Here is a 25,380-nt window from a genome sequence, read left to right on the forward strand (position 1 = left end):
TACATAACCCTCTCTTTTTCCCTGTTTCCAGTGGGTTCTCCACTGTTTCCTCTATGGTCCTCCACAGTCTCTTCCATGCACCCATCCTCTACTGGCACCCTAACTCCCTCCCCTACTGTATTCTCCACAGCCTCCTCCTCTGACCCACCTTTTTAGGGAGCTGGGCCCGCATTCATAAAGATTCTAAGAATCCTCTCAGAAAACTCTTAATTTAGCTTAAAAACTTTTACGTAGGAGTCTTAGCTTAAAAGCGATTCGGGACCGATCTGAGAGCAACTCTGAGTAAGGAAAAGACAAAAACGTTTATCTTAGTGAGGAGGCGGGGTTGAACCGGTTGCTATGTATGACACAATCTTTTGAAGACTCTGATTGGCTGGTTGTCCAAGAAGGAAAAAAAAGAGTGATTTTAAGTATAGGGTCTATTCTAATCCTCACTTTAAATTTACATGCGTAATTTTTCCTATTTGACCGTTCTCTCTCTCTCTCTCTCTCTCTCACACACACACACACACACACACACACACACACACACACACACACACATTATATGTGTGTATATGAATTCTATTTTTTTATTTACCATGCTTTTAATTTCCTATAAGGTATTTGATTGGCTTAGAATGATAAAAATTGTTCCACTCTTTCCAGTTACAGTGATTGCTGTCCTATTTAAGTGGCGGTTTGAGTGTTGGTTTTAATGTATCAAACATGGAATCAAAGCCAAGAAGAGCGAGAAAGCCAAACTGGACAGAGGAACAGTGTTTACTGTTAGCCCAGTTAATGGATGAACACAAGGCCATTCTTAAAGGAAAATTCAGACACAGCAAGGGACAAGAAGCAGACATGGGACAAACTATTAACGGTTCATTCCCCCTGCTTGTGCGCACCTAAGCCTGCTATATTCATAAATGCAGTTTTTTGAGCTTGCAAGGTGGGAATGTCCAGTGGAAACGAAATGAACTGCGACACAATAAGATGTTCTGAAAGTGCTGTAATTGTTTGTGTGATCACTGCTTACAGAAGGTTGTGACAGACCCAAATCATCACTATTGCATTGTTGCATGTTCCCAGTTGCCAAATATTGTAATGTAGTGATTACTTTAATTTATATATTAAATTATATTATATTAAATTATTATATAATCTATACCGTCTTATTAACTCATTGTCATCCATTGTCTGCAACACATTTCTTCTGCCTCTTCATCTTTCTGCCATTTTCTCCTCTGCTAAAGAAACTCTTAAGCCTCTTAAAAGTCCTCGTCTGTCCTCATAACAAATTTTACCTTAAGACCTCTTTTAAGGGATAAGATGCTTTCTGAATTACTTTTTTCTTTACTAGGATTTTTTTCTTTAATTTTAAAAGTAAACGCCCACATTTCTAAGAATTTTCTTAGAATTTTGTCACTAGGAACTACTTTTTGCATTAAGATTCTTTATGAATACGGGCCCAGATCTTTTAGAACAAAGCATGAAAGATTGCTCCTTTGCCTCTTCCCTGACATCTTTGAAATAGACGAATGCAATAATCAATATTATACATTGGATAAAATATAATGAAATAGCCTAGGCAAAACTTTTTGAAAATGGGGACCAGGATGAGGTGCAGTAAAAATAAAAGGAAAGAATTTTTTTTTTTTTTTTTTAACTATTATGGATACTGCCATACAAGTATTATGGATAGGCCTATTATAGAAGTCTCTTATATAAAACTGTCAGAGTAGCCCCGCATCCTCTTCAACGTGTAACTTTGGCAATAAAAAAATAATAGTGGGCTAATAATAGGCACAAAAGCTACGGCCGACCACGTATAATGGCCAAAATTGCGTGCGTGTCGGGGTCATAATAACCATCAGACCAAAACATATCTTAGACTGTTTTTAAAAAATGTTAAATTAATATATTGATAAAAAAAAACATATAGTGAAAATCTGTGTCATTGTCTTGACAAGTCTGTAACCGTAACGTTACCTACTTCAGCGAGCGTCTGGATCTGTGTTGCACACGAGCCTGTAAAAATCTTACCCGGATACAGCAATGCTATTTTCTGATTGGCTGATCGGTAGCTATATTTTTTTTATTCGATTAGCAGGTGCGTGTCAGGGCCTTCGGGGAACTCACTTGATTCCTCTACGTTACCTGTTTCACTGTTTAAAAAAATAGCGCCGCAACTTGGTGGGCGTTGTCCTCGTAATGTCTCTGCGTGAGAAATACAAGGTGTGGCGTGTGAGCGTGTGAACGGGTTGAAATGCGTGAGTCTCACGCCCAATGCGTGAGACTTGAGAGCCCTGTTAGTGATTATAATCCACATCGGATCAAGTTATTTCAAACACTCGCTGCTGACTAAGAGTGAGTTTTGAGCTCAACTGATTTTTAAAAAATCTTTAATGCTGGTGTTAAAGTTGTTATCTTTCTGAAATGATCCGCGCTGACGCTCTCTAGACACGGGGAAACTCCGCCTTTGTTCGTAACCCCTCCTCTAGCCCCAGCTGGCCCGCTTTGGCCCAAGGATTTCGTCGGGCCGAAAAAACCTGGCCGTTGGCCCCAAGGAAGCCCCGGCGAGGCACGATTAAGCCCCGGAAGTGACTGTGGAAACGCGACTGGCCCTGGCACGCACTAGCACGCCCGGTCTTAGCTCGATAGTGGAAACACGGCTAATGAGACATTTGTATGATCTAAAATGGGGAGTGTTTGTGGTACTGTGATATTCATCTCGAAACGACAGCTTGCTCTGTGTCGGATGTTTTGCATTTTCTACAGCACAGGCTGGATAGTGGATGTCTACCAACAGCACTTAAATGTGCCTGCTATTGCCTTGTTTTGTTTCCTGCTGGGCGGGCAATCAATCGGTTTGCACACGCTGGTGGTGAGTTTTCTTAAGGGGGCAAGGAGAATGCAACCCCCATGTCCACCATCAGTTCCTCCATGGGACCTAGAAGTGGTGTTAAGAGGTCTTTTATAGCCACCATTCAAGCCTTTAACATCCATTGCTATGAAGGAGCAATCTCTCAAATTGCACTTCTTCTTGTTCTCGCCTCAGCTAAGTGCATAGGGATTTACATGTGTTTTCTGTGGTCAGCGACTGTATTCACTTCAGACCTGGTGACTGCAGTGTTACCCTCCGCCCCAAGACCAGGCTACATGCCTAAATCACTATCTAGTCCCTTCAGACAGACTGTTTTACTGTCTAATTTTGGTGTGCCCCGTCAGGACTTTGAGGACTTTCATTGACTGTTCAGCCTGCTTCCTGCAATCTGACCAGAAGAGAAAACTAGAGGTGCATGTAAAAATCTTTTCATATACGAATTGCGATTCTGTCTTCTCATGGTGCGTTCACACCAGATGCTAATAGAGCATATGGCACGAGTTATTTTAATGTTAAGTCAAAGCAAAGACGCGAATGGACAACCTGCGGCGCGTTTCACATGAATGACATGACGCGAATTGAGCGGTTCGGGTTGAAAAATAGCGCGAGTTGAAAAATTTGAACTTTGCCGAAATTTCAGGAGCTTGCTCTTAGTAGTGACGTGACGAAACAACAATAGAGGACGAAGTCATAGTTGCTGTATGTGGATACTCGGAGCTGTATGATACTTCTTCATACTTTTACAGAAACATGAATAAAAAGGATCTTGCTTGTATATATAACATATTAATAGATTAATTGAATAAAGACTTAGGTCTTAGATTTTAGATTTAGATTTTAGATTTACGCCAAACAAATTGTATTTTATCTTGAACCACTAAAGAGACATCAGAGGCAGAGGCAAATGTTAGAAGGACAAGCCGAGTTGAGTGCTCTAGGTGGATACATGATCACTGAGCTCCCGCTGATTGCATGGAGCTTCTCTCTGAAAATCGATAATTAGGTGCTTTCTTTATAAATAAACTGCATATTTGAGTCTACAACAACTACATTCTCACCTGAGATACTTTTAATACTACATTTCATGACACGTTAACAGTAATATTTTGAGAATTATCCGAATAAAAATGGCGGTTGAAATTACAATGCTGCATGAACTCAACTGCAGAAGCCCCCCCATGACACGAATTTTCGTCTGTTGAGAAGTTAATTTCACTCGTGAATGAAGGGAATTAACTCAAAATGTTCAAGTGTCCAACTACGCGCGAGTAGTGCAATTTATTCGCGCAAGTCATTTCTGGTGTGAACGCACAGTAACAATTCTATTGGATTCAAAAGTTTCAAAATCAATGTTCTAAAGTAGCAGTTCTTAATATTGTTCCTTTCCTCCCCTGCTTTTCACAAGCTCTGCATCTCTCTCTCTTTCTCTATTACAGCAATGAACTGTTACAATTATTCACTTATTTTCAGACAGCTTTGATAAGCGTCAAATATGGACACGCATGTTGCCGTACTGTATTAAAGCTTTAATTAGGTTAAAACCGTATATATTAAAAGCTTACATAAGCAGTAGCATTTACAAATAACAGCATATCTAAAAGCATGAGACAACAACGAACAAAACACATAGGACTATTAAAAGCTGTACTTGCACAGATTCTGCACAATCCTCTTCAATAATATCATCTGCTTCATGCTCAAATTGATAAGCGATATTAATGACACAGTTATTTACAATACAAGCAGAGCACATGCCACTGAAGTGAGGGCGAGGGGCAGGATGTGTAGACATTCACTAGAGGTGGTTTAGCCAATCACAACACACTGGGCTAGCTAACCAGAGTCCATTGCCTATTTCTAAGGGAGGGGCTTCATAAAAGAAGGAAATGATCAGCGCGTTAATAGTACAGTGGTGTGGAATAAAGGTAATTTCTGTGAAAAAATAATGTGTTTTTAAAAACAACTGAGCATTGTTAGACTGCACCCCATAAACACAATCAAGCCTAGAAAAAAAACTAAACACTGAAACACCCCTTTTAACATGAGAAACTCTTTTACTGTGTAAATAACTTATAATGCATGAAATAGCTTTAGCCACCCCTCCCCCACCCCCTGTCCTCACACACACACACACCTTAATGTGCCTTCTTCAAATCTCAACAATTAAGACATATGATACATTTATAATAACTTATACTTTTGACTTGTCCCTAAGTGATGAAAAAGGCTGAAATGTGAAGTATATAATTTTATAAAACTTTATTATTATAATTATTTATTTTTTTAATGCTCTGCCTAAAACTGAGCAACAGTATAGGCACATCAGGAGAAGATTCCTGCTCAAGTGCTCTCATGTTTCAGATACTTTAATCCAAAGCAACTTGAATTGCATCACCATATTTAATAACATAATACATTTTTAACATGCATTAACTGAGAACCGAGACTTTCTCCAGAACAGCTGCTGGCCAAACTCGTTCATTTGGTTAATCCTGAAAATGCCACTGCAATAATGCATATTTTGGTTCTACACTAATTAAATTAAACTGAAAATGGAATTATAGCCTACATTTACAAAATGAATGGAAATACCGGTTTTATGGCAAACCTAGTTGCCACCCCTCAATCTGCTTTTACCCCCTTTGCCATCCCAATTATAAAAGCCTGGACATGCCCCTGTATTAAGTAACCATCTTAATTTACTTTAAAAAAATTATTGTGGCAGATTTTAAAACAGACTTTAAGTCTATTTTGTGTTAAACATGTTGTTTTAGGAATTTCCTTGCCTGAAATAAAGCTACTCTTTTCATTGATGACTATTACAATGTTCGAAGTTCGGACATAGACTATTTTACTGTTAAGCATTTCCTTTTCATTGTATAATGGATCTAAATGTTTTAAATCTTTATAATGAGGAGTAAGCTAATGTAATATTTTGTTATCCGTCACTTATGTGGTGATATATAATTTTTTTCTCTCTCTCTCTCTCTCTCTCTGCTGGCTATCATCTATAGGCCTACACGATGTCATTTGTGCAACCAAAGCATTTCACATGTGTGAGCACATAAATCGTGAGCTTTGGCTTTACCAGACTCCATCCGTCCCTTTAATGATTATAATACATAAGATGTTGTACTTGAATCTGTGGAGTACCCAAGACAGAATGAATTGAGAACACAAACTTTTCAGAGGTTTCTGCAATTTATTTTCCATTCCTCTAAACTGAACAGAACGTACAGTTTTGAAAATCAAAAATAACACCTTTCACTTTCAAAGCAGTTCAGCTTCACACAGTTGGCAATTACAATGGTAACAAGAGTGTCTGCGTGTCATTATCTTGACACTCACAAACACACACACACCCATGCAAACGCTCTCACTCACACTCACACACACATACACACAGAAGGGAATGTAACAGGAGAGACAGTGGAATGCAGGACAGATATCACACACACTCTCTTTCTGACCTCTCCTCCCCAAAATGAACAGAAATACAAAAATAAACACACTTTAAAAAAGTACAACTCATTTACAAACACCAAAGAGGGAAAAGAATAAAAACACACCAACAAGAAAAACAACAATATATCTGTCAAAGTTCTCCATGTTAAAAACAGGTTGCTTGGTTCAGTTTTGCATCCAGTAGAAGGTTACACTGTGTGTGTTTGTGATGGGACCTAATGCTCAGTAAAGTGCATTTGATGCATCAGCAGACAGGAAGAGATAGAAATGAATTTTGGGTGCTAATGTGGCTCTGGGCCTTCCTAACACTGACAGATATGATCGAGCTACATGAACTTTACAACCTCCGCCGTAAACATCACACCTAAAAAGACATTTAACATTGAAATAACATTTTGTTTCAGTTAATGCAAATGTAAATACATTCATAATTACATGTGGGGTTAGGAGAATCAAGCTGAGAAACTAGAGAAGTCTGAAACCGATGAACGTAACTCCTCGTACGAATAAAAACGACCATAGCCAAAATACTGAACTCAAATGACGTTTCCATGCATGTGGTATTTTCCCCTGAAATTAGAGGCAGAGAGATGGAGTCTCACATGTACGTACACATTCCAACCTTGGAAAATCTGGAATCCTCTCACTTTTATGAATTCCTGATTGACTCCAGTTCCCATGGTTACACTGCAGTTCTCAAGCCGCCTATGTGTACTGGCCTTTAGAAGACCACACCCATCTGACCGAGAAAAACAGAAGCAGTACAAACCAGAGAAACACAAATGAAGTGGTCGAAAGAAAGAGTGCTCCGTTTCTCGGAGCGACGCAAGACGTGTATATATATACATATATGTATATTTTTTCATGTTTGTCTGTTTTGATTTCCCACCCCTCAATAATTCACTTGGATATCATGCAATAGAGACGTGCAAAAAGATAACACCTAAATCCACAAAACACACTTTCATAAATGGCTGTGTTATGAATGCGTATAACATATGTATGCCTACTCCATGCCGACCTACAAGGACAATGACTTAAAAGCAGTGCGGAAGCCACAGGTCAAACAAATGCACAGGATGCCTCTACTGAGTGTATTAAAACCATATGGATGCATAAAACAATTCTTCTCTTAGTCTATGCAGCTATGGGGTTAAAACAATGCTAACATTGCGCTGTCTTTTTTTTTTTCTTCGCTGATTATCTTTTCATTGGAACTAAAAGATATTGATTGATTGGCACTTGTTCAATGCTTTTAAATAAGTTAAACGATATCTAATGTTTCATCACACACCTACATGTCGAGAAGCTGTAAAGGTCTAGTTTGGCACAGGTTGACTATTATTACTGCGTCTATGTCATTAATATTAGATACACCTCGTTTATACCCCTGTCGAAAAACGAGAACAATCCTAATCAACAGACCAGACGTTTTTTTTTTTCTCAACTAAAATATTTCTGTATATTTCACTTATCAAATAGCAGCATTTTTTATTTTTCATTTTTTTTTTTACTTACGGTATTACAAAAAAGTACATGTAAACCTATTCATTCAAAATTTGTAGTAAATCCAAAGGCTCATACAACGGACATAACAAAACACAAAACTTGACAACATGCTACAATATTGCTTCCAATAGTTCTTTACATTTTAAGTCGATCTAAAATTATCGATGACGTAGATATGGACACCAGCACTCCAAAGAGAGCAACTCTAATGCACAAACAAATCGCAAAGCTAATCTTAACCAGGCTTGATTGGCACTTTCATCATCCACACGAGTATAACGGATAATCACACACTGAAACCAACAGCGCAAGACTGCATTTAGACCACAAACTAGAGGAACTACACCAAAATACACAAAGAACATGAGACGCGACGGTTTCCACAGTTTCATTTTTAAAAAACTAAGGGAAAATGCAGAAATGATCTTCGATAGTTCTCAGAGAGAGGAGAGAGAACCCAGAGTACAAACGACACTGACGTCATCGTCTGAGTTTGAGGTGGCTGTCACATCCATCTCCCATAGGTTATTGTTTTTTGTTTGTTTCGTTTTTTTTTTTTTTTACCCAGAGTTCTTTGCTCTGGGTTTACAAACCTCTACGTTCTCTCAGAGCACAGATTCCCTGTTCTAGCTAGTTTAAGGTAGAATACTGAATCAATCAGGCAGAGAGCATGAGAATCTGATCACGTGTATTAATGTTAGACTATGTGGCGTATTAATCCAGAGGTATGGTCTTCACGACAGGGCAGAATACCCATTGGCCCCTGTGGAGACACACACCCTCCGCAGTAAACACACACACACAACACATCCGTGGCGACCAGCAGCCTGGAGGGGAAGAAAGCGAAAGTGGAACGGAGAGACAAACCCAAAGCTAGAAAACTGGTGAGAGAGCAAGACATGAGGGAAGTAAAAGAGGTAGTGCAAAGACAGAGGAAGGACACAGAGAGAGTGAGAGACAGAACTAATCTTAATGTCAAGAGTGTCCACAAATCGAACTGTTTTTCTCCAAATATAAATTACATCTCCCTTTCTGTAATCATATTATCCTCATATTGCTGCACCAAGTGCTTGTGCTTCTGAAATCAGGTACACAGTTTGATCTCCAAACAGAACTGAACAATAATTAATATTTGGAGAACCTGATATCTCACGGCTGGTACTGAAACATAGTAAACAGTTTGGGAGTACTTTAAGCATATGGCATGTTAAATGATATGTTGAACGGTATTTAAACAGCAATAATCAGAGTTGTGGAAATGTTAATATTCCTCACAATTATGTAATGGATATAAATAGGTTACTCTCTCACCCTATCTCTCTCTCCCTCTCTCTTCCCTCCTTTTTCTACGTTTCCGCTTCCCCTCTAGTGAGTAGATTAGAGGGCTGGTAGTTGGAGGGAGATGATGAATGTCTTTTAGAGTGTGTATGTAGGTCAGCAGTAGATTGGGATGTGCAGTGTTGTTATAAATAGAAGTCCAGGGTTCAAATGGAGATCTGCTAATTAATGACAGGCCTGGGTGCCGGGGTGGGAGGGAGTGGGGGATCAGACCCTCAGTGACCTCTGGTTTTGTGAAAGAGCAAGGTACACTACAGGTAGACGTTCCTACAGCGGAGCCTCGTGGCCCGTGTTCTTGTGCTCGCTCGGTTTCATTGCTTTATTCCGTCACGCCGTGTCTCGGTGGACACATTCTCGATGGTGTGAAGTATGTACAGTACATTCCATAGTTGCGATAGCGTCAGGCCGCTGGATTCACAGTGTGGTTCAGAGACGATCACTCGCCCTGTACGGGAGCTCCTGCTTACTCTCCATGCAAGAGCCAATTGCTGGCAAGACTGAAAATGCTGTTAGCAGCAAAGATTTTGATGCAGTGTACAACTGTGGAATTAACTAATGAGTAACTATGACCACCAGTCTGTGCAACTGATGAAAATGTGGAGAGCTCGTGAAACTCTCCAGCAATGCTTTAGAATGTTGGGCAAAGGGAGCTGTGCGTCTGACACTACGGCCTGCAGTTTGGTTTCTCAAAGGAAGCAGAATTATAATCAGTTAGCCTGCCAGAGTTCACCTCGCAGCAACGCTGCTTTACTGAAGAAGGCTGAAGGTCGACAGTCATTACAGTAGCATCCTCCGGCCTTCGAATGAGTTCACACAGGTTACAAAAGCTGTGTCGTTTTAGTCTCTCGTTCACTACCTCAGCCGCACCTCTGCTGCCAGTCTGACACAAACAGGGATTCACTTCGATGTGAACGAGGTGGCATCGGTTATACACCCAAGACTTTGCTGTACTGCATACAAACTGGAAATCTTTCTCCTTCTTCACAAACATGAGGTATGACAACCTGAGCTCCTTTCAAACAAAACAGGCACAGACATTGCCTGGCTCCTCCAATCAGGAAAGAGGAGGAGTTAAGAGGTACATCTGTCTAAACAGGTCCAATTATTTTTCAAGTTCAGGATTCTAAGGACTTTAATTCCTTGGTAGTGTCCAAAGGTTTTCTGTAGTAGTAAGAGTTAAAAGTCAATGAGACAAAACAGACCACTTTTAAGATCCTACTGTTGTGTCTCTGCTCTGTTGGGATCTTTTGATTATCCACTCACTCTCAGTCTTGAGTAAATCGTAAAATGCCCCCAATAATCCATGAGGGCTCAACAAAACTCTCCCATAAATACTAAAATCAGTAGAATGACAACAAAATCTGTTCAAATGTGTTTTCTTATAGCACCAAAGTGGGAAACCATGACTAAACTGCACTTGTATGTATGTGTATTACATTCCAGTTCACTAATGTTGAGTTTCTGAACTTTGACATGTGATATCCATCTCTGTCTGTCTGTGGCTGAAGGTTAGTTATCTACTCTCAAAAGCATCTCAATTTGATGCTCTATTTACACATAAAAAACAACAATGTCAGGAAGTCTTTATACATTCAGGTCAACCTGGATTCACAGGTTTGAGAAAACATGACCATAATGGAGAATAATAGAGATTTTTTCCAGGTGTTTGAGATTAAGTCTCAGTTGAAAACAATAATGGAAATGCCAATACCTATGGAAATCTTTGAAAGGTATCTTCCTTTTCATTTCAGGACTACACAACAGATTCGGAGACTGAGTTTACTGAAATCAAAATGGGGACTGCTTCAAACTCCAATTTCCTTGCTCAGGGTGTGGATTAAATATGAATTAAACTGTAAGGGTTGTGTAATGGAAGCCAAAAATTGAACATAAAATCCAAAAGACCCTGGCTAAGAGAGAGGAAGTGAGGTCTGATCTCCTCCTCCTCTGAATGCCCCAGGGCACGATACTCTGACCTACACAACGTAACACAACTTTAAAAACACATCAGAATTTAAGTCACAAAATATCAAATTTCTCCCCAAACAGATTATCTATCCACAGTTCCATCAGATCGTTTTTCATTTGTTTTGTAATCGTTCCTTATTTTGTGTTTAAATATTTGAACATGTTTCTTGCTGGAACCCATCCCGTTCTCTCTATATTATATTCATTCAGTCATCTATTCATTCTCTCTGGTTTCCTTCGCTTTCGTCGTTCCCCTCCCCACTCCTGTCCATCCCTAGCCCACCTTCTGAGGGTTGGTGGCACGGACGCCTTGCTCGTATGTGATTCGCTGGCTGATGAGATACTGGGCAGCCTGCGTTGCTGCCGGCGACCCTGTAATGGTCACCTTGCGATTGCGTGTGCCTGGAATGAACTCTCCCTTTTTGGAGATCTGAATCCGTGCCCCTGTCAGCTCCTGATACTCCACGAGAGTCTTGCCGCCTTTTCCCAAGATAGCACCGACCAAGTTCTCCGGCACAGCGATCTCCACCACCTCCTTTCCACCTTCTGCCAGCTTCTCTGTGCCCAGCAGAGATGATGCCACCAGCGGGGATGAGGGATTCAGGTAACCATTAGACGCCCCTGTGGCGGCTGCTAGGGAGCCCAGTGAGAAGCCCCCTAAGCTAGGTCCGGCAGGGTGGCCGCCCCCTCCAGAAGCCTCACTGGCATATGTAGCAAGCAGATTGGCAGCCGCTGCAGCCGCTGGATTGGCGCTAGCTGCAACGGCAGCAAGAACCCCAGATGCAGCGGCCGGGTTGAGGCCAAGCCCCAGTGTATTGGTATTGTAGCCATAACTGGCCAGAGTGTTCAGAGCAGATGTAATGGCAAGCAGATCATTACCCGAAAGACTTGACATGGCCGTAGGGAACCCACCCATGCCCGCGAGACTCGCCTGGCCAAGGAGCGTGGAGGCTGTAGCTGCTGCTGCGGCGTTGGGTAATACCTCTGTAGAGTTGGCGAAGGGGGATCCGGTTGGGTTGGAGTTGGCCACAGGGCCGGTGATGTTGGAGTAACTGATATTGAGACAGCTGCTGCTCTGTGGGTCCTCCTGGATCTTCTGAACAATGATCTCCACGGCCTTGCGGTTTTGCTCTGGCTCCCCACTCACTGTCACGACACGCTCCTGCAGATTGATGCCCTCAGGTTTCTGAGAAAGCTGTACCCAGGCTCCCGACTGCTCCATCACAGCCTTAACTGTTGCCCCACCCTTACCGATGATGAGTCCTGCTGTGCTGTTGGGCACGATCAGTTTAGCCTGTGGAGGAGGGGGAGTGTCATTTTGATTGAGTAACAGAATTACATGCATGGGACTGCACACAGCACCAAAAATAGATGCTGCAATAAGCTCAAGTGCATCTGTGCTGGTTATGTAGATGTTTGTTTTCTGTCCACACTTATACAGTACAAGAATGTTCATAATATCTTTAAAAGAGAGCTGCATTTACAATATGTAACCCTGTATGCTAGTATGTTTTTAAGAGTGTATAATAGTGTGTGTGTATCTGTGTAAGGTCTTGCTCTTAAGTCAGTGCTTATATCAGCCATTTGTTGATCCCTGGTCTTACACTGCAGCTGCTCTCTCTCACTCCCTCTCTGTTTCTCATTCTACAAGGATCAAGCAGGTAAAAATAACCCACTGCTCTCACACTTTGCTGGCCCTCTCAGCCACTCTTTCCCTGGGGAACAACCACCAGCCTGTCCTGCCCTCTACCTCCTCTGGGCTAGTATATTTGCCTGTCTTCAGGGTTGCTTATCACTGTCAGATAAGAACGTTTACATGTAATTTAGTAATTGATTTCAGTAAGACTAAAGCAATAATTCACCTTTCTAAAATGTCATGTAAATGCTCATGTACCGATGAAAACTCTAGCCTGAACTCTAGCCAAAACTCAATTTTACTCAATACTCCATTATATGCATGCAAATGTACTCACTTGTCTTTGGTGTCATTTTGCAAGAAAACTAATCAAAGTTACAAATATTATGAACGAACAAGGCTGTGGTTTAGGGGAATAACTAATTTGCATGTTTAATTCTTAAGCTGCAAAGACTTCTATGTATAACTCTTCATTATACATTTAATAACTAAGAACTTGTACATATGTTTGGATTTGGTGTGGTGTGGTGTAGTAGTAGATCAACTTCACGAACGAACCTGTTTAACACGGTCAGGGTTAACAGTAGTCTGTGGTTGGAGAATGCTGACTGGTTCGGTCTTCTGACTGCTCTGAGGCATCTCGCGAACCTTTTCAGCGATGAAGTTATGAACCCCATTCAGAGCTTCCACCGTACCCTGAATCAAACAAACACGCTCTGTCGTACCTGACCAAACACACAAAAGAGAAAAAAAACATATCATTAGTATAGAGTACTTTCAGTTGTAAACATGTGAAATAAAATTATGTATAATGTCTCTCTTTGAACATATTTAGGCCATATATTTTCAGGTTTCTTTGATGAATATAAAGTTCCGTCTCTTGAAAAGAAGTGTATTGAATATGAACGCAATATATCAATAAATATTGTATCTCAAGTAAGTAATGTTATACAAATATATTGTTGTATTTAAACGACACTTCTGAATTTGGAAGACACTTTTATTCATAACAACTTGTGCTGCATTCAATGTACATTTTGTAATTTCATGAATTTAATTGCAAGCTGTTTGAGTTATATTTCATAAGGTAATGGAAACACACATTACATTTTCAAAGAAACTATTTTTCCTTTCATTATAAATACATCTGTCGGTAAGAATGAAAAGGGCTATTGTAACAGTGGGAAAAAAAATATCACTTGCTTGAAGCGCTAAACCTGTCTTGAATATTGCTGTAACTGTGAGAACCCAAAGAGCCCATGCCGAACTGGACTTGTTTTACCATGACCAGAGAAATCTACAATGAGTTATTGTTACACAATCTTCTGTGTATTGTGTCGGCCTGAATTCAAGTTAGGATTTGTTCAGTCTTGTGGTGGAAAGTATCATTCAATGTCCTAAATATACTGTCATGATCATCTTCCATTTCATTTGGAGGGAGAGAGATGTGGGAAGAGAAGGCATGTAGGTTGTTGGTAGTGTGTGTTTGTTTCCGGGCAACAGTGCCGAGATTTAGCCACACGTGTGTGTTTGCTCCAGCACACATGCATACCTGACCAAGTGTTTGTTCCACGTCTGTTTTTTTTTTCATCTAGTTTTTTTGTTTGAGTATTACATCGGAGCTACAAATTCCCCCCAGTTTCAAAATTTGCACTTTAAGATGTCCAATGCTTACAAATAAAACATGCTCCAATAAAGCAAGCACAAGAGTGTGTGTGTGTGTGTGTGTGCGAGCTGTGTAAATTTCAGTCATCCCCTTGTTCAGAAGATGTGGTTTATGGTAAGAGTCTGTGGTTAAATGAGTTTAAAGAAAAGACTGAATTGGAATTTACATGTGTAGCTAGTCTTTGTGTGTGTGTGTGTGTGTGTGTGTGTGTGTGTGTGGTAAAACACACGCTGGCTGGAGTAAAACAGCTCAGCTGTAGGTGAATTCTTTTTATAGCTCTCTTGTGAGCCAGAGAGAGTTTAAATGTTTCCCTTTCAACGTCTCATAAGATAAATGAGGTCTGGAAGAGAATCTGCTATTATATCAGAGACCGGAATGATTGAGGATGTGCTGGTGTTTGTGCCAGAGGAGCACTGCTTGTACTCAGGGTTTGGCAAAATTCTGAATCAAAAGAATTAACTTCCGTTCAATTTATTGACGGGAAGACAAATTTATTAATTATCTTTATTTATAAGTTCCTCGCAGGTAAAATAAATTAAACATAGATAATGCATTAAGGAACATTTCTGTTCTTCCACCTTGGTCGACTAAAATTGATTTATTAAATATGATAATATATAACTATATATAATCTATAATACATGGGGGGCACATGGTTGCCCACTGCTCCGGGTGTGTGCTCACATTCTGTGTGTTTTCTACTGTGTATGTGCACTTGGATTGGTTAAAGCACAAATTACGAGTATGGGTCATAATACTTGGCTACACATCTCTTCACTTCACTTTATATACGTGATCTATCAATCTAATAAATAATTTATACAAAATTCAAAAGGTCAAAAAAAAAAAAGCTCTGTCAAGGCAACATGCAAATTTTATAACGTTACATCAGTTACTTTAATTACTTTAATAAAAGAAGCTGAATTAAAATGTACTGAAATTCAAATTGTAATTCCGCATCCTGTTTTCTACCTCAACTCAAATTTAGGATTCATTTCAATTTCAGGATCTGAAATGGAACTTTGCCGAATAATAAATCTGCTCAAACAAGTGAGAAGACAAGCCAGAGTGAGAATGTGTGTAGGTAAGGGTGAATGCAGAACAGGTGGTCTCAAGATAGGTTTAGTTGTAACAAATGTTTTTAATGAATGAAAACAGCTATTCACAGACAAATTATGCTCAAATATTCAGCTGTACGCTTCACAGCTGCGACACACAAACACACACTTTCTCTCTCTCTTTCTCAGATAGTTTCTCTCCCTATGGGCACATTTTCCACTGTCATTCTCTGCCGATTTTATTTTTCTACGCTACAACATAAAGAAGCTTCCTAATGGCACATTGTGGAAAGATACTAACACAAACAGGCCAACATTTATAAATGGCCTCATTCACATTAATCTACCACGGTGTAACCTCCATTAGACCGTCTGCATAATATTCGATATATTTACAAGCTTGTTGTTTACTAGTATTCTAGATTTTTCAGCTTGCAAAAATCTGCTGGTGTTGAAAAATGTTTATCAGAGCGAGTGAAGATTGCACAGAAAATGCACATGTAGAACTATAGAAATACAGGCTCCAATTATTACCAAAAATATTAAAGCTTGATGCCACAGAAGAACCTCAAACTTTTTGTCTTTTTTTATGCAGGGCACAATTAACTCATCTGCCATCTGTTGCACAGTAAATAAAATGATTTATCTGTGAGGATTCATAACACAGATCTAATAACATAAATTATGAATAGAAGTTCATTAATTAATGAATTCATTCATTCATTCATTCAAAAAAAGTAATGCTGAAGTAATGTTCATCATTATTAGAGAAAGAAGATTTGATTCATACCTGGGTAGAAGTCTTTAGATTTGGACAGTTTGATGGTGGCTCCAGTCTCTTTCTGAAGCTGCACGATGGTTTGCCCCCCTTTACCGATGATTGAACCAGCGGCATAGCTGGGAATCAACACCTTCAGGAAATATTCACCCTCCTCTGCACACATGCACACAAAAAACTAAGTTAGAAATGAAAGCATCTCAGTTCTAATATTTTTAACAAATCAGACATGTCATATGGTCTATTTCCATTGTGAAAGAATGCTAATTAATAGCATCGCAGAAGGGTCTGAAATGTACAGTAATAATTATTTTATTTTACAGTCCTGTTCCATACTAGGTTCTTATTATAGTGATTACATCTGAGTAATAACTAACCCTGAAACGACTCTTAAACCTAACCTTAATCCATAAAGCCACCTTACCCATTACTTTCTCAGGTAAGAACATTTCTAAGTACACATACTGCAAAATGAAGTGCAAATAAAACGGTTTAGATACAGGTAAATATTTTTTTTTTATTTTGTTATGTGCAATATGTAGTCATGTTTAATTGAGAGGATTTTGGGATGTGTTACACTTTTCTGAAAAACTGAAACTGTAGTAAGATTATATAACAGTTTGAAAATATTATTAAAGCCAATCCACAGGCCACATGAGTGCACCATCATTACCTCACTATGGCTTCTCCTTTTCAAACAATATACAAACTAAACATGAAAAGTACTGTCTGGTTCTTTTGTTCACTTCCTCTCCTTTTTCGTTCCTCTATATTTCTTCCTTCACTTTTTCTCGCTCTCTTTCTCTCCCTGATGAGTTCCTACTGATTCTGCCTCTGTCCCACTTTTTCCCCATGCAGAGATAAAGTGACCTGCTTTGGACTGGTAAAGGTCTAAATTTAACCAAACTATCTCTGTTTTGTGTCCTTCATTATCTTCTACGCCATCTCTCTCCCTCTTACATAGAAAAATGGTCGGCCAGCCGACAAACCAGCGTCACAGTCAGGAGTTGAGGTTTAAGTGAAAGAGTGTGGCGGGTGGTGTGTAGGCAGTCTGTAGCACTCCACTATACTGAGGCCGTGGGCTTGTGGGTAATTGCCTGGAAGGCTGTTCAGGCAGGAGCATATGGATGCTAAATCCTCAGATTTGTCCTGAAGAACCCAGCCAACAGCGCATAAGTCACTCAGAGGTTCCCAGGGGGACGAGGCTTCCCTCTCCAACCACAATATTACACATCCTAAACGCAACATATGGCCTAGAGTCCATTGCTAAAACAAGTGAAGAATCAGAAGGTGATTATAACACATCAAAAAGACTATTATTATTATTTTAATTTTTTTTACACAAGAGACAATCAAACTCAACTATGACTTAACATGCAAATATATTCCATCATGACATCACAGTGACATCATACCGCTCAAGTCATGTTGAATACCTGATGTATTGTTATTGCCAGACCTAATCATAACTTTTTTTATTTGATTTACAGCGAAGAAGGTATTTTTTTTATTTTCAGTACATTAGCGTATTATTTGACAAAATGGAAGAAGATACAAAAGTACATCATGTTTGTGTATTATATCAGCGTCTTTCAGAGACTGTAGTAAATCTGACAGATAAGATGGGTTTCACAGACTCAAATGCCCCCAATCTCCAGCAGCTGACCCTTTACCACTGCAGAGAGTCAGAGATAGAGAGAGAAGGTGAGAGAGAAACTGCAAGATAAGAGGAAACATGCTAATAATAAATAAAAACATGGAAAAATATGGAAGGACAAGCTGAGACGAGAGAGATTTGTTAAGAATGAAGAAAGGAATATTTGACCGAAAGGAAATGACTGGTCCAGAGAGTGGTGGAGGAAAACAGCTACTAGGAGGGGAGAGAACAGATGAGAAGAAGAGGAGAGGGGATGGATGGCAGGGAGAAGGTGAAAATATTTAGAAAAAAAAAGTATTACAGAAAGTTTCTTATCTTAGGTCTTAATTTATTTTAAATTAGGATATTTCAGATATTAATATTACAGAAGCAAATCTTAACTTGATTTGGGATTCTTATACTATCTTCTAAAATCGTATCTTATCTCTTGTTAAGAAATCTTAAATTGCTTTATCAAGTTCGACAATCCTCTCTCAGGTCTGTTACCAAGCAACCAACACTGCGGAGCGGCTGATGAGGTAAACAAAATAATAGAAGCTACTTCACTTTGAAAATCACCTTTTGCAAAAATAACACAAGACATTAGTCACTTGCACTTTAACCGTGAGGTAATAACTATAACTGTGGGGTTGTCCTAAAGTAAAGACAGTTTTTAGGATTTTTCTTTCTCAAGTTAGGAGGTTTCTATAATACCCCCCTTCCTATCTGTAGTTAAGATAAGATAACACACTTAGAAAATGCTGTTCTGTAATAGCTTTTGTCTTAAATGTGGTCCTAACTGAAATTACTGTGGTTACCAAACAGAGAAGATAAGATTTTAAAGTTAGGATCTTTCTGTAATATGACCCATGGTCTCTAAGCAACTCTGATTGACTCTCCTGTGGGAACGTTTGATTCATTTCAAATAACACCAAAGCCCACTACATGCTGTACACATCACTGCTTTCACCTGTACCCTAATGTTGGCCTGACTCATTCAGCACTTTCACAACCAGAAGGCCAATGCGTTCAATACGTGATCAGTCATCCTATCCAGACCATCCCATTATTAATCCCAGAAAATTGGGGAATCTGGGAAATCCAGAGAAATATAATTGTCGGCCCAGGCATATATAATCAAGCCAAGAGTGGGAAGGCCAGTTAGTAGATGGCACCAGGATCAAAGCGAACATTAGCTTCAGTTGTAATCCATCATCTAGCCTAACAGGAAGACAAAAAACAGGGAAGTAAGAAAAGAAAAAGAAAAAAAAGAAGAAAGAAGCAAGCTCTCACACAGTATAAGTCTCTTAAGCGCAACTGAATGTGCAATGCACAGTTAGAAAGATACCCGAGCAGAATTTCAATTGAAAAGACAATTCGAGAAAAACACAGAGTGACCCAGTCGCTCACGACACCATACATTCCTGTAGAAATGCAGGAAACTTTGGAAAAGGAGACTAAAAACTGCATTCCCGTCTCTATTATACAGATCTAAAAGCTGCTATCTGCAGCACTGCTATTCTTTTGTTCATCTATCTTTTCTCTCTCCCTGGCTGACTGGCTTTGCTCTCTTCACTCTAGAGAAAATCATTTGTTAAATGAATATATGTGCAAATGTCAGAGGGTGAGAGACTTATTATTTTCTGCATTGGCACTGACCTCAGGAATTCTCGATAAAAACCGGCGCAGCACACTACAAATACTTTATCTTGTGACGACATCATATACAAGCGCTCATCCAAGGACACTAGGCTCTCTTCGTAGGACCCTGGAGAGGGGCGAGTGGATACAACTGATATTTGGATGGAGCTTTGCAGAGTGGTTCAATCTGTACCTGTCCTCTGCAGTGCTCCAGGTGCGCAGTGGGATATGCATTACATCATTGCCTCACCCGACTCAATGCTCACTGCCACACACACACACAAATGACTGACAAGTAATGATAGGATTCCAGTCTACGATGCTCACTGCAGCCGATCAAACACATACACACACACACACACACAGCTGGGCACATCCCAATCTTATCAATGACTGGTTTGTTAATGGGGAGGGTGCGAGTGTGAATGGAATGAATGCAGACACTGTTAGTTGGACCGTTTAATGAGGGCAGTTCGCAGTGAACGGAGGAAGAGGACAGGACGCAGTGGACACACGCTCAGGAATCCATGATGGAGGTTTTTGAAGAGCACAGCCGGAGGGGAGATAAGGAAAGAGTGAGTGAGTTTATAAGAATGGAAAAAATACAGGAAGGTAATCAGGGCTCTTGCGATTAATGAAGTACGTAACACCAGCGCGCCACGGCGTCGTAGGGAAGCGAACCTCCTTCAGTTGTCTTTTACAGAGCGGTGGTCGTGGGGACCATTTGACCTTGGCTGATGAGGAACAAAAACTTCACTCTCTCCATCGCGGCTGCCTCACAATTGTTTCCAAGACGACTTGGAGGTGACATTCTCAAGGCGCAAAATGCTAACGGGAAGGTCTGCCGCTGCTTACCTGTTGTTAAAAGGGAGAGCTAGCGCACATTCTCATGCAGCAGTGATTTGAGAAAGGCGAGCGCTTTGGGAGCGCTCCTCACCCGTGCACTCCTGCTTGCGGCGATGATGTAAGGGAAGCTGGTGTAACAGGTTTTCAGCAGTGAGTGTCTGAGTAAATAATACAATCTGTTGCTGCGGTTTGCCAGTGAGCCATACTTACACAGCCGCTAATGCAGTCAGACAGTTACGGGCTCAAACCTAAGATTACACACAGCATATAGAGTGTGAACAGAGTGTCATGCAAACACACAGAGGGAGTGGGTCAAGAGGGATTGCATTGTTAACCCCACCATCCCCATGCAACACACACACACACACACACAACACACACTGCATGAGAAAAGGAGGGCCTTTCCTAGGCACACTGCAAGGACAAGCAAGCCTCTCCTTCCCGGAGAATGAATGAAGAGATGCCAACGGAGGACGGGAAAATAAAGGGGGGAAAAAAACAAAGGCACAAAATGAAACGGTCAACTCGTTCGCACGCGCATTCAACAAGTCAACAAAAGGGGACAGAATCTCTTACCCATTCTGCTGTAGCGTGCTGGAGGTGGGGTTCAGATAGCCATGGACACCGAGAAGCTGGACCGGTGAGCGATGCCCGACTGCAGGCTGATCATAGGAGCTCTGCTGCCGTCAAGGAATGTGGCCAGTCAACCTTTTTCCCCAGGTTCGTATCCGAGAGGGGGACAACGTCAGCGCATCCTCCCCTCCATACCCGCAGTCAGCCCCCGTCTTTCTCTCCTGCTCTCTCTCCCCCTCAGTTTTCCTCTCTCTCTCTTTCTCTGATTGTGTGTGATGGCAATGCAATTGCCGTGTGCTGTGTGTGTATATGTGTGGGTGTGTGTGTATGTGTGTGTGTTTGAAGCGGAGAGGCTTGGTATTGCTCAGACAGAGGCAGACTGACGGAGGGAATCTTCCTACTGCATCACCCTCTGCTTTTCTTCTCATCCATATTCAGCGAGAGCTCCAGCCCTGTGCTGCATTCTACAGAGAGGCACCTAGCGTGTCCAATCACCCCACACCCCTCCCCAGCGTCTCACACACACTCACACACACACACACACCAAGGCTTTCTTTCTCGTTGCCCCCCCCCTCACCACTTTGACGCAGCAATATAAAAGACGTAGCGCCTCGCTCACATTTGGGTAAAATATAAAAAGGTGGGATGGAGGGAGGTTGCAGAGGGACAGAAAGAGAAAACGAAAGTGAATTAGTGAAAGAAAGTGTGAGGGAGTGACCTTGCGCGAACGGAGAGGAGGTATAGAGCAAAAGCAGGGAGGCGGTGGGCTCCTTGGACGGCCATGTTGGAAACACAGCGAGAAAATAGATTTTTGAAAATGGCAGAAAGGATCTGCCGCAGAGCGCCAAGGGGCCGGCCAAATAAATTACTGCCTATAAATCCAAAGATGCTATACCCAACCAGCGGGTGCGCATGTACGTGGCAGGGGGAGGGTGTATGAGCTCGGTCCCAGGGTCATACTTCATTTGCATAGTAGCTTTTTTCAGCTGAGCTTGATACATTCTCTACATATCCATACTAGGTATATCCACGCGCTCTGCTGGGTGTCTCTGATGCAGCATGCAGCATGGATGCTTCTGTTCAGGGAAACCGATCACGTTCAACACATCCACTGGACATTCTAGAATACATGAGCCCTCTCTCTTTCTAGCCCCTCCTTTCACCACCACCTGCCCAATTCACAGTCAACTCACGTCACCACACACTGCAAGGGCACCTGTGTCCTTCTCTCGCTCGCCTTCGGTCTCTCTCGCTCACAGCTTTTGATCTAATACGGAACCACACAAAAACGGCAACATAAATAGCTCTGCCAAAACCTCTATTAGCAACATTAACATTGCATTTCATTTGCGACTCGTAAGAGGCCACACACACAGACACATACTGAGTAACTAACTGTGTGCACACTTCTGAAATTAGCATCAGCAATCAATGGCTGTTTACAAAAAGGAGGGCACAAAGGATCTCAATCACTGAATGTCCTCTTCATTGCTCTCTTCAGGTCAAAGGTCATGCAAGGGGGAAGGGTTCAGTCATTGATAGGATTATGTTTTAATTAACAAAGCTACATAGGTGAACATAATGAATGATGGTCTGAACTGCTAGTGAAAAAAGAAATAAATAACTTCCTGACTAAATAAATGCCTTATCTCCAAACTGTGCTTATTTGGATGCTTTGACAAAAGCTGTCATACTCATTAAAGTTTTCATCATTATAGCAGTCTCTTTCTTTCCCTCCGTTTAAATTGCCACATTTTTTCTATAATTTCTACTCAGTTTCAGCTTGATTTTCTTTATCAATATCAGTTCAATTCAAAGTAGTTTAAAAATGCAGTTAATGTCTTACTGCACGTTGTAAGTTCTGCACTGATTTGTGCATACAAAAATTTGTTAAACAAAACAAAAGTTTATTAATGTTTACTGTTAAACTAAAAAGCTAAAAAAAACTATAGCCTACAGTTTGAGGATTTGTAGGTTTTTTTAATAGTATAATCTGTCCCATTATTTAGCATAATATGCTATTACTGCAACATGTTACTAATAACGTTAATTGTAACACTGCATTTGTAAAGCATATTTTCAGAAGCCAGAATCAAAATATCAATGCAAATTATCTACCCAAATAATGAGTAAAATAAGTAAATTTGCTAGTTAATATCATTGGTCTATTGTTCAATTGTCTGTAAGAATATTACAGTAAGCTTAACGAATTAAATACTTACATTTCCTTAAATACAACGCTAAACAACACTATAACACACTCGGCTCACCTCATTAGCTCTGAACACTACTACTACTACTACTACTAATATTAATAATAATAATAAAAACGCTATAAGACGCGCGCGGCAGTGCGGGGCGATAAAACCGTCGCTGGACAGCTGCACCGGGGCTCCACAGCGGGAAGCGCAGCCCCGTAAGCAAAACTGACAGAAATGTTCACACACAACGTTACTGAGTCTCTTTCTTTCACTTCCATCCAAATCAAATAAACAAAATACGCACATACAGTGTAAAAAAAAAAGCCTCCAGAACAGAACTTTGTTTTTATCACGTGACCTTCTCATCTATTTTTAAAGAGCAATGACCAACGTCTGAAGAAATATGGATCAGTATCTGAACCGGACACAAAGTCCTGCCTAGAAACTGAGAATTTTTAATATACTACGTCTATTTAAAAGACTTAGGAGGCTATATAAAGAAAATGAATAGCCGTTTTGTTTTTCAGTGATTTATTATCGGAAACACATCAAGGAAACTTTTTTCTATATCAAGATGGACCCTAATGCTCTTTTTTCATATGTATTAAGAGCTCCACACGACGATATAGAGGGGGATTCAATCTTTTGTGTCCACTGGAGTCTGTTACTGCATATGAAAAGGGATTAAACTACAGCAGCATGTGCGCTTTTCTCCCTTTCGTTCATTTTCTGCTCAATTTAGCTTCAGTCCCAGAGGGACGACAACCAGCACACTGCACATTACCCCACCGGGTCACACAGGGTCAGGCTGGACAGATGTGACCCGTTTAATTATCTGTAACGCTGCTGTAGCATTTGATTTCATATGCGCTTAAAACGGCCACTTTACAAAAACATAAAAAGGGCAAACCTCTCAAACCCTAAATCCTGAATCCCTGCAGAGTTAAAGAGAGTTATTTAGATAAGCACGCGTAAAACTGGACCAGGCACGCGACTCGAGCACACTGGAGTGTGTCGCTTGACATGACTTATTTGGAGCAGCACAGCAGGCCCCGCGCTGCCTGGACCCCCGCGAACTGTCCTTCTTACCGCCGTTGTTGGAGCGCTTGGTGCTGCTCGCCTCGGTCGGTGTTTCCAAGGGTCTCTTTCGGGAATCCGTGAGATCCGGGTCCATGTGTGGCGACTGTGAGAGGTGCTGAGGAGTAGAGAAGATCATGTTCTGCTGAACTGCCCCGACAGCCATCATTTTTTCACCGGCTGGAGTTTACACCACGTTAGCGCACCGGAACCCGTTAGAAAGCACATACAAATCGGTCAGAGTCTCCTGTCCGCATGGATTCTAAGAGCTTCAAATGTCATAAAAATGCCATGCCGCGAGGTCGCAGAGCGCGTCCGTTTCTGCCTCGCTGCCCAATATTTCCCGCTGGGATAAGAGGCGCATTAAACTCTAAATATAAAAATCCATTCAGTGAAGTCTATTCATTAGCGCGTACCCGAGACTTGAGACGCCTGTGTTTACGCACACGCACAGCGCCCTCTTCAAAAAAGATTCTCGCGACCAGTCCCTGATAAACTACTAAAAGATAAACAAATCAAGATTCACTATCAGAACAAAAAGACAGTTCAAAACAAAATTGTTTCGCTCGGCCTTTTTCGGTCTCCGCGAAGCGGCACAGGGTTCTGGAAATGTTGTATTGCTGTTGACGGTGTCAATCCGTTTGTTTTTAAGTGTAAAAGAGAAGATTTTGTTTCAGAGATGCGAGAGTCTTGGCCAGCGCGCGGCAGTGTCTGCTCGGGTGACAGAGCTCTCGCGCAGCATCCCTGGACCAATTGTGAGCCAGAGCGCCAGAGCTCTCCTGACGTCACGGGCCCCAGCCTCCAAAAGAGTTTTTCGACGGCAGCAAGTTGTTCTTTAACGAAAACTCTCCAAAATTATAAATGCAACATAATAGCATAATGTTACAATTAGGAGTTGTTAAATAAAGATATAAACTCACAAATCTGAGAGAAAAAAACCATAGAATTGAGTCCCTTTAATTTAATTGCTTGTAATCACACAATGCTAACTCTAACTCACAACTGCAAGTTTATCTCACACAATTCTGACTTCATTTATCAAATCAAAGTTTATATCTCCTAATTTTGACTTTATAACTCAATTCTGAGAAAAAGAAAAGCCAGAATTGTGAAAAAAAAGTC

At 40.8% G+C, this 25,380-nt stretch overlaps 1 protein-coding gene across 2 annotated transcripts; it reads right to left on the reverse strand.

The window, feature by feature from the left end:
• Nucleotides 1–6,048: 6,048 nt before the first annotated feature.
• On the reverse strand, nt 6,049–24,990 carry LOC128005060 (RNA-binding protein Nova-1). 2 transcript variants are annotated; one of them, XM_052592650.1, is made up of 4 exons: nt 24,271–24,990; nt 16,297–16,440; nt 13,341–13,507; nt 6,049–12,440 (listed from the first exon to the last, which is right to left on the reverse strand). In XM_052592650.1, the coding sequence occupies exons 1-4, from the start codon at nt 24,425–24,427 to the stop codon at nt 11,421–11,423; spliced, it is 1,488 nt and encodes a 495-aa protein (XP_052448610.1). In that variant the 5' UTR covers nt 24,428–24,990; the 3' UTR covers nt 6,049–11,420. The 2 variants fall into 2 exon arrangements, with proteins under 2 accessions (XP_052448610.1, XP_052448611.1); XM_052592651.1 differs by lacking the exon at nt 24,271–24,990 and adding an exon at nt 20,984–21,508.
• Between the last annotated feature and the right edge of the window lie 390 nt (nt 24,991–25,380).

Source organism: Carassius gibelio, chromosome A5, assembly GCF_023724105.1.
Source record: "Carassius gibelio isolate Cgi1373 ecotype wild population from Czech Republic chromosome A5, carGib1.2-hapl.c, whole genome shotgun sequence".
In the NCBI taxonomy this organism is placed as follows: Eukaryota; Metazoa; Chordata; class Actinopteri; order Cypriniformes; family Cyprinidae; genus Carassius; species Carassius gibelio.

What these genes read in the sequence shown, in the direction of transcription:
- LOC128005060 (XM_052592650.1), bottom strand. Translation starts at nt 24,427, where the DNA reads ATGATGGCTGTCGGGGCAGTTCAGCAGAACATGATCTTCTCTACTCCT. An exon ending in CAAGCGCTCCAACAACGGCG is followed by an intron (nt 16,441 to 24,270) that starts GTAAGAAGGACA and finishes GCATGTGTGCAG; the next exon opens with AGGAGGGTGAATATTTCCTG. An exon ending in ACCCTGACCGTGTTAAACAG is followed by an intron (nt 12,441 to 13,340) that starts GTTCGTTCGTGA and finishes CCTCCTCCACAG; the next exon opens with GCTAAACTGATCGTGCCCAA.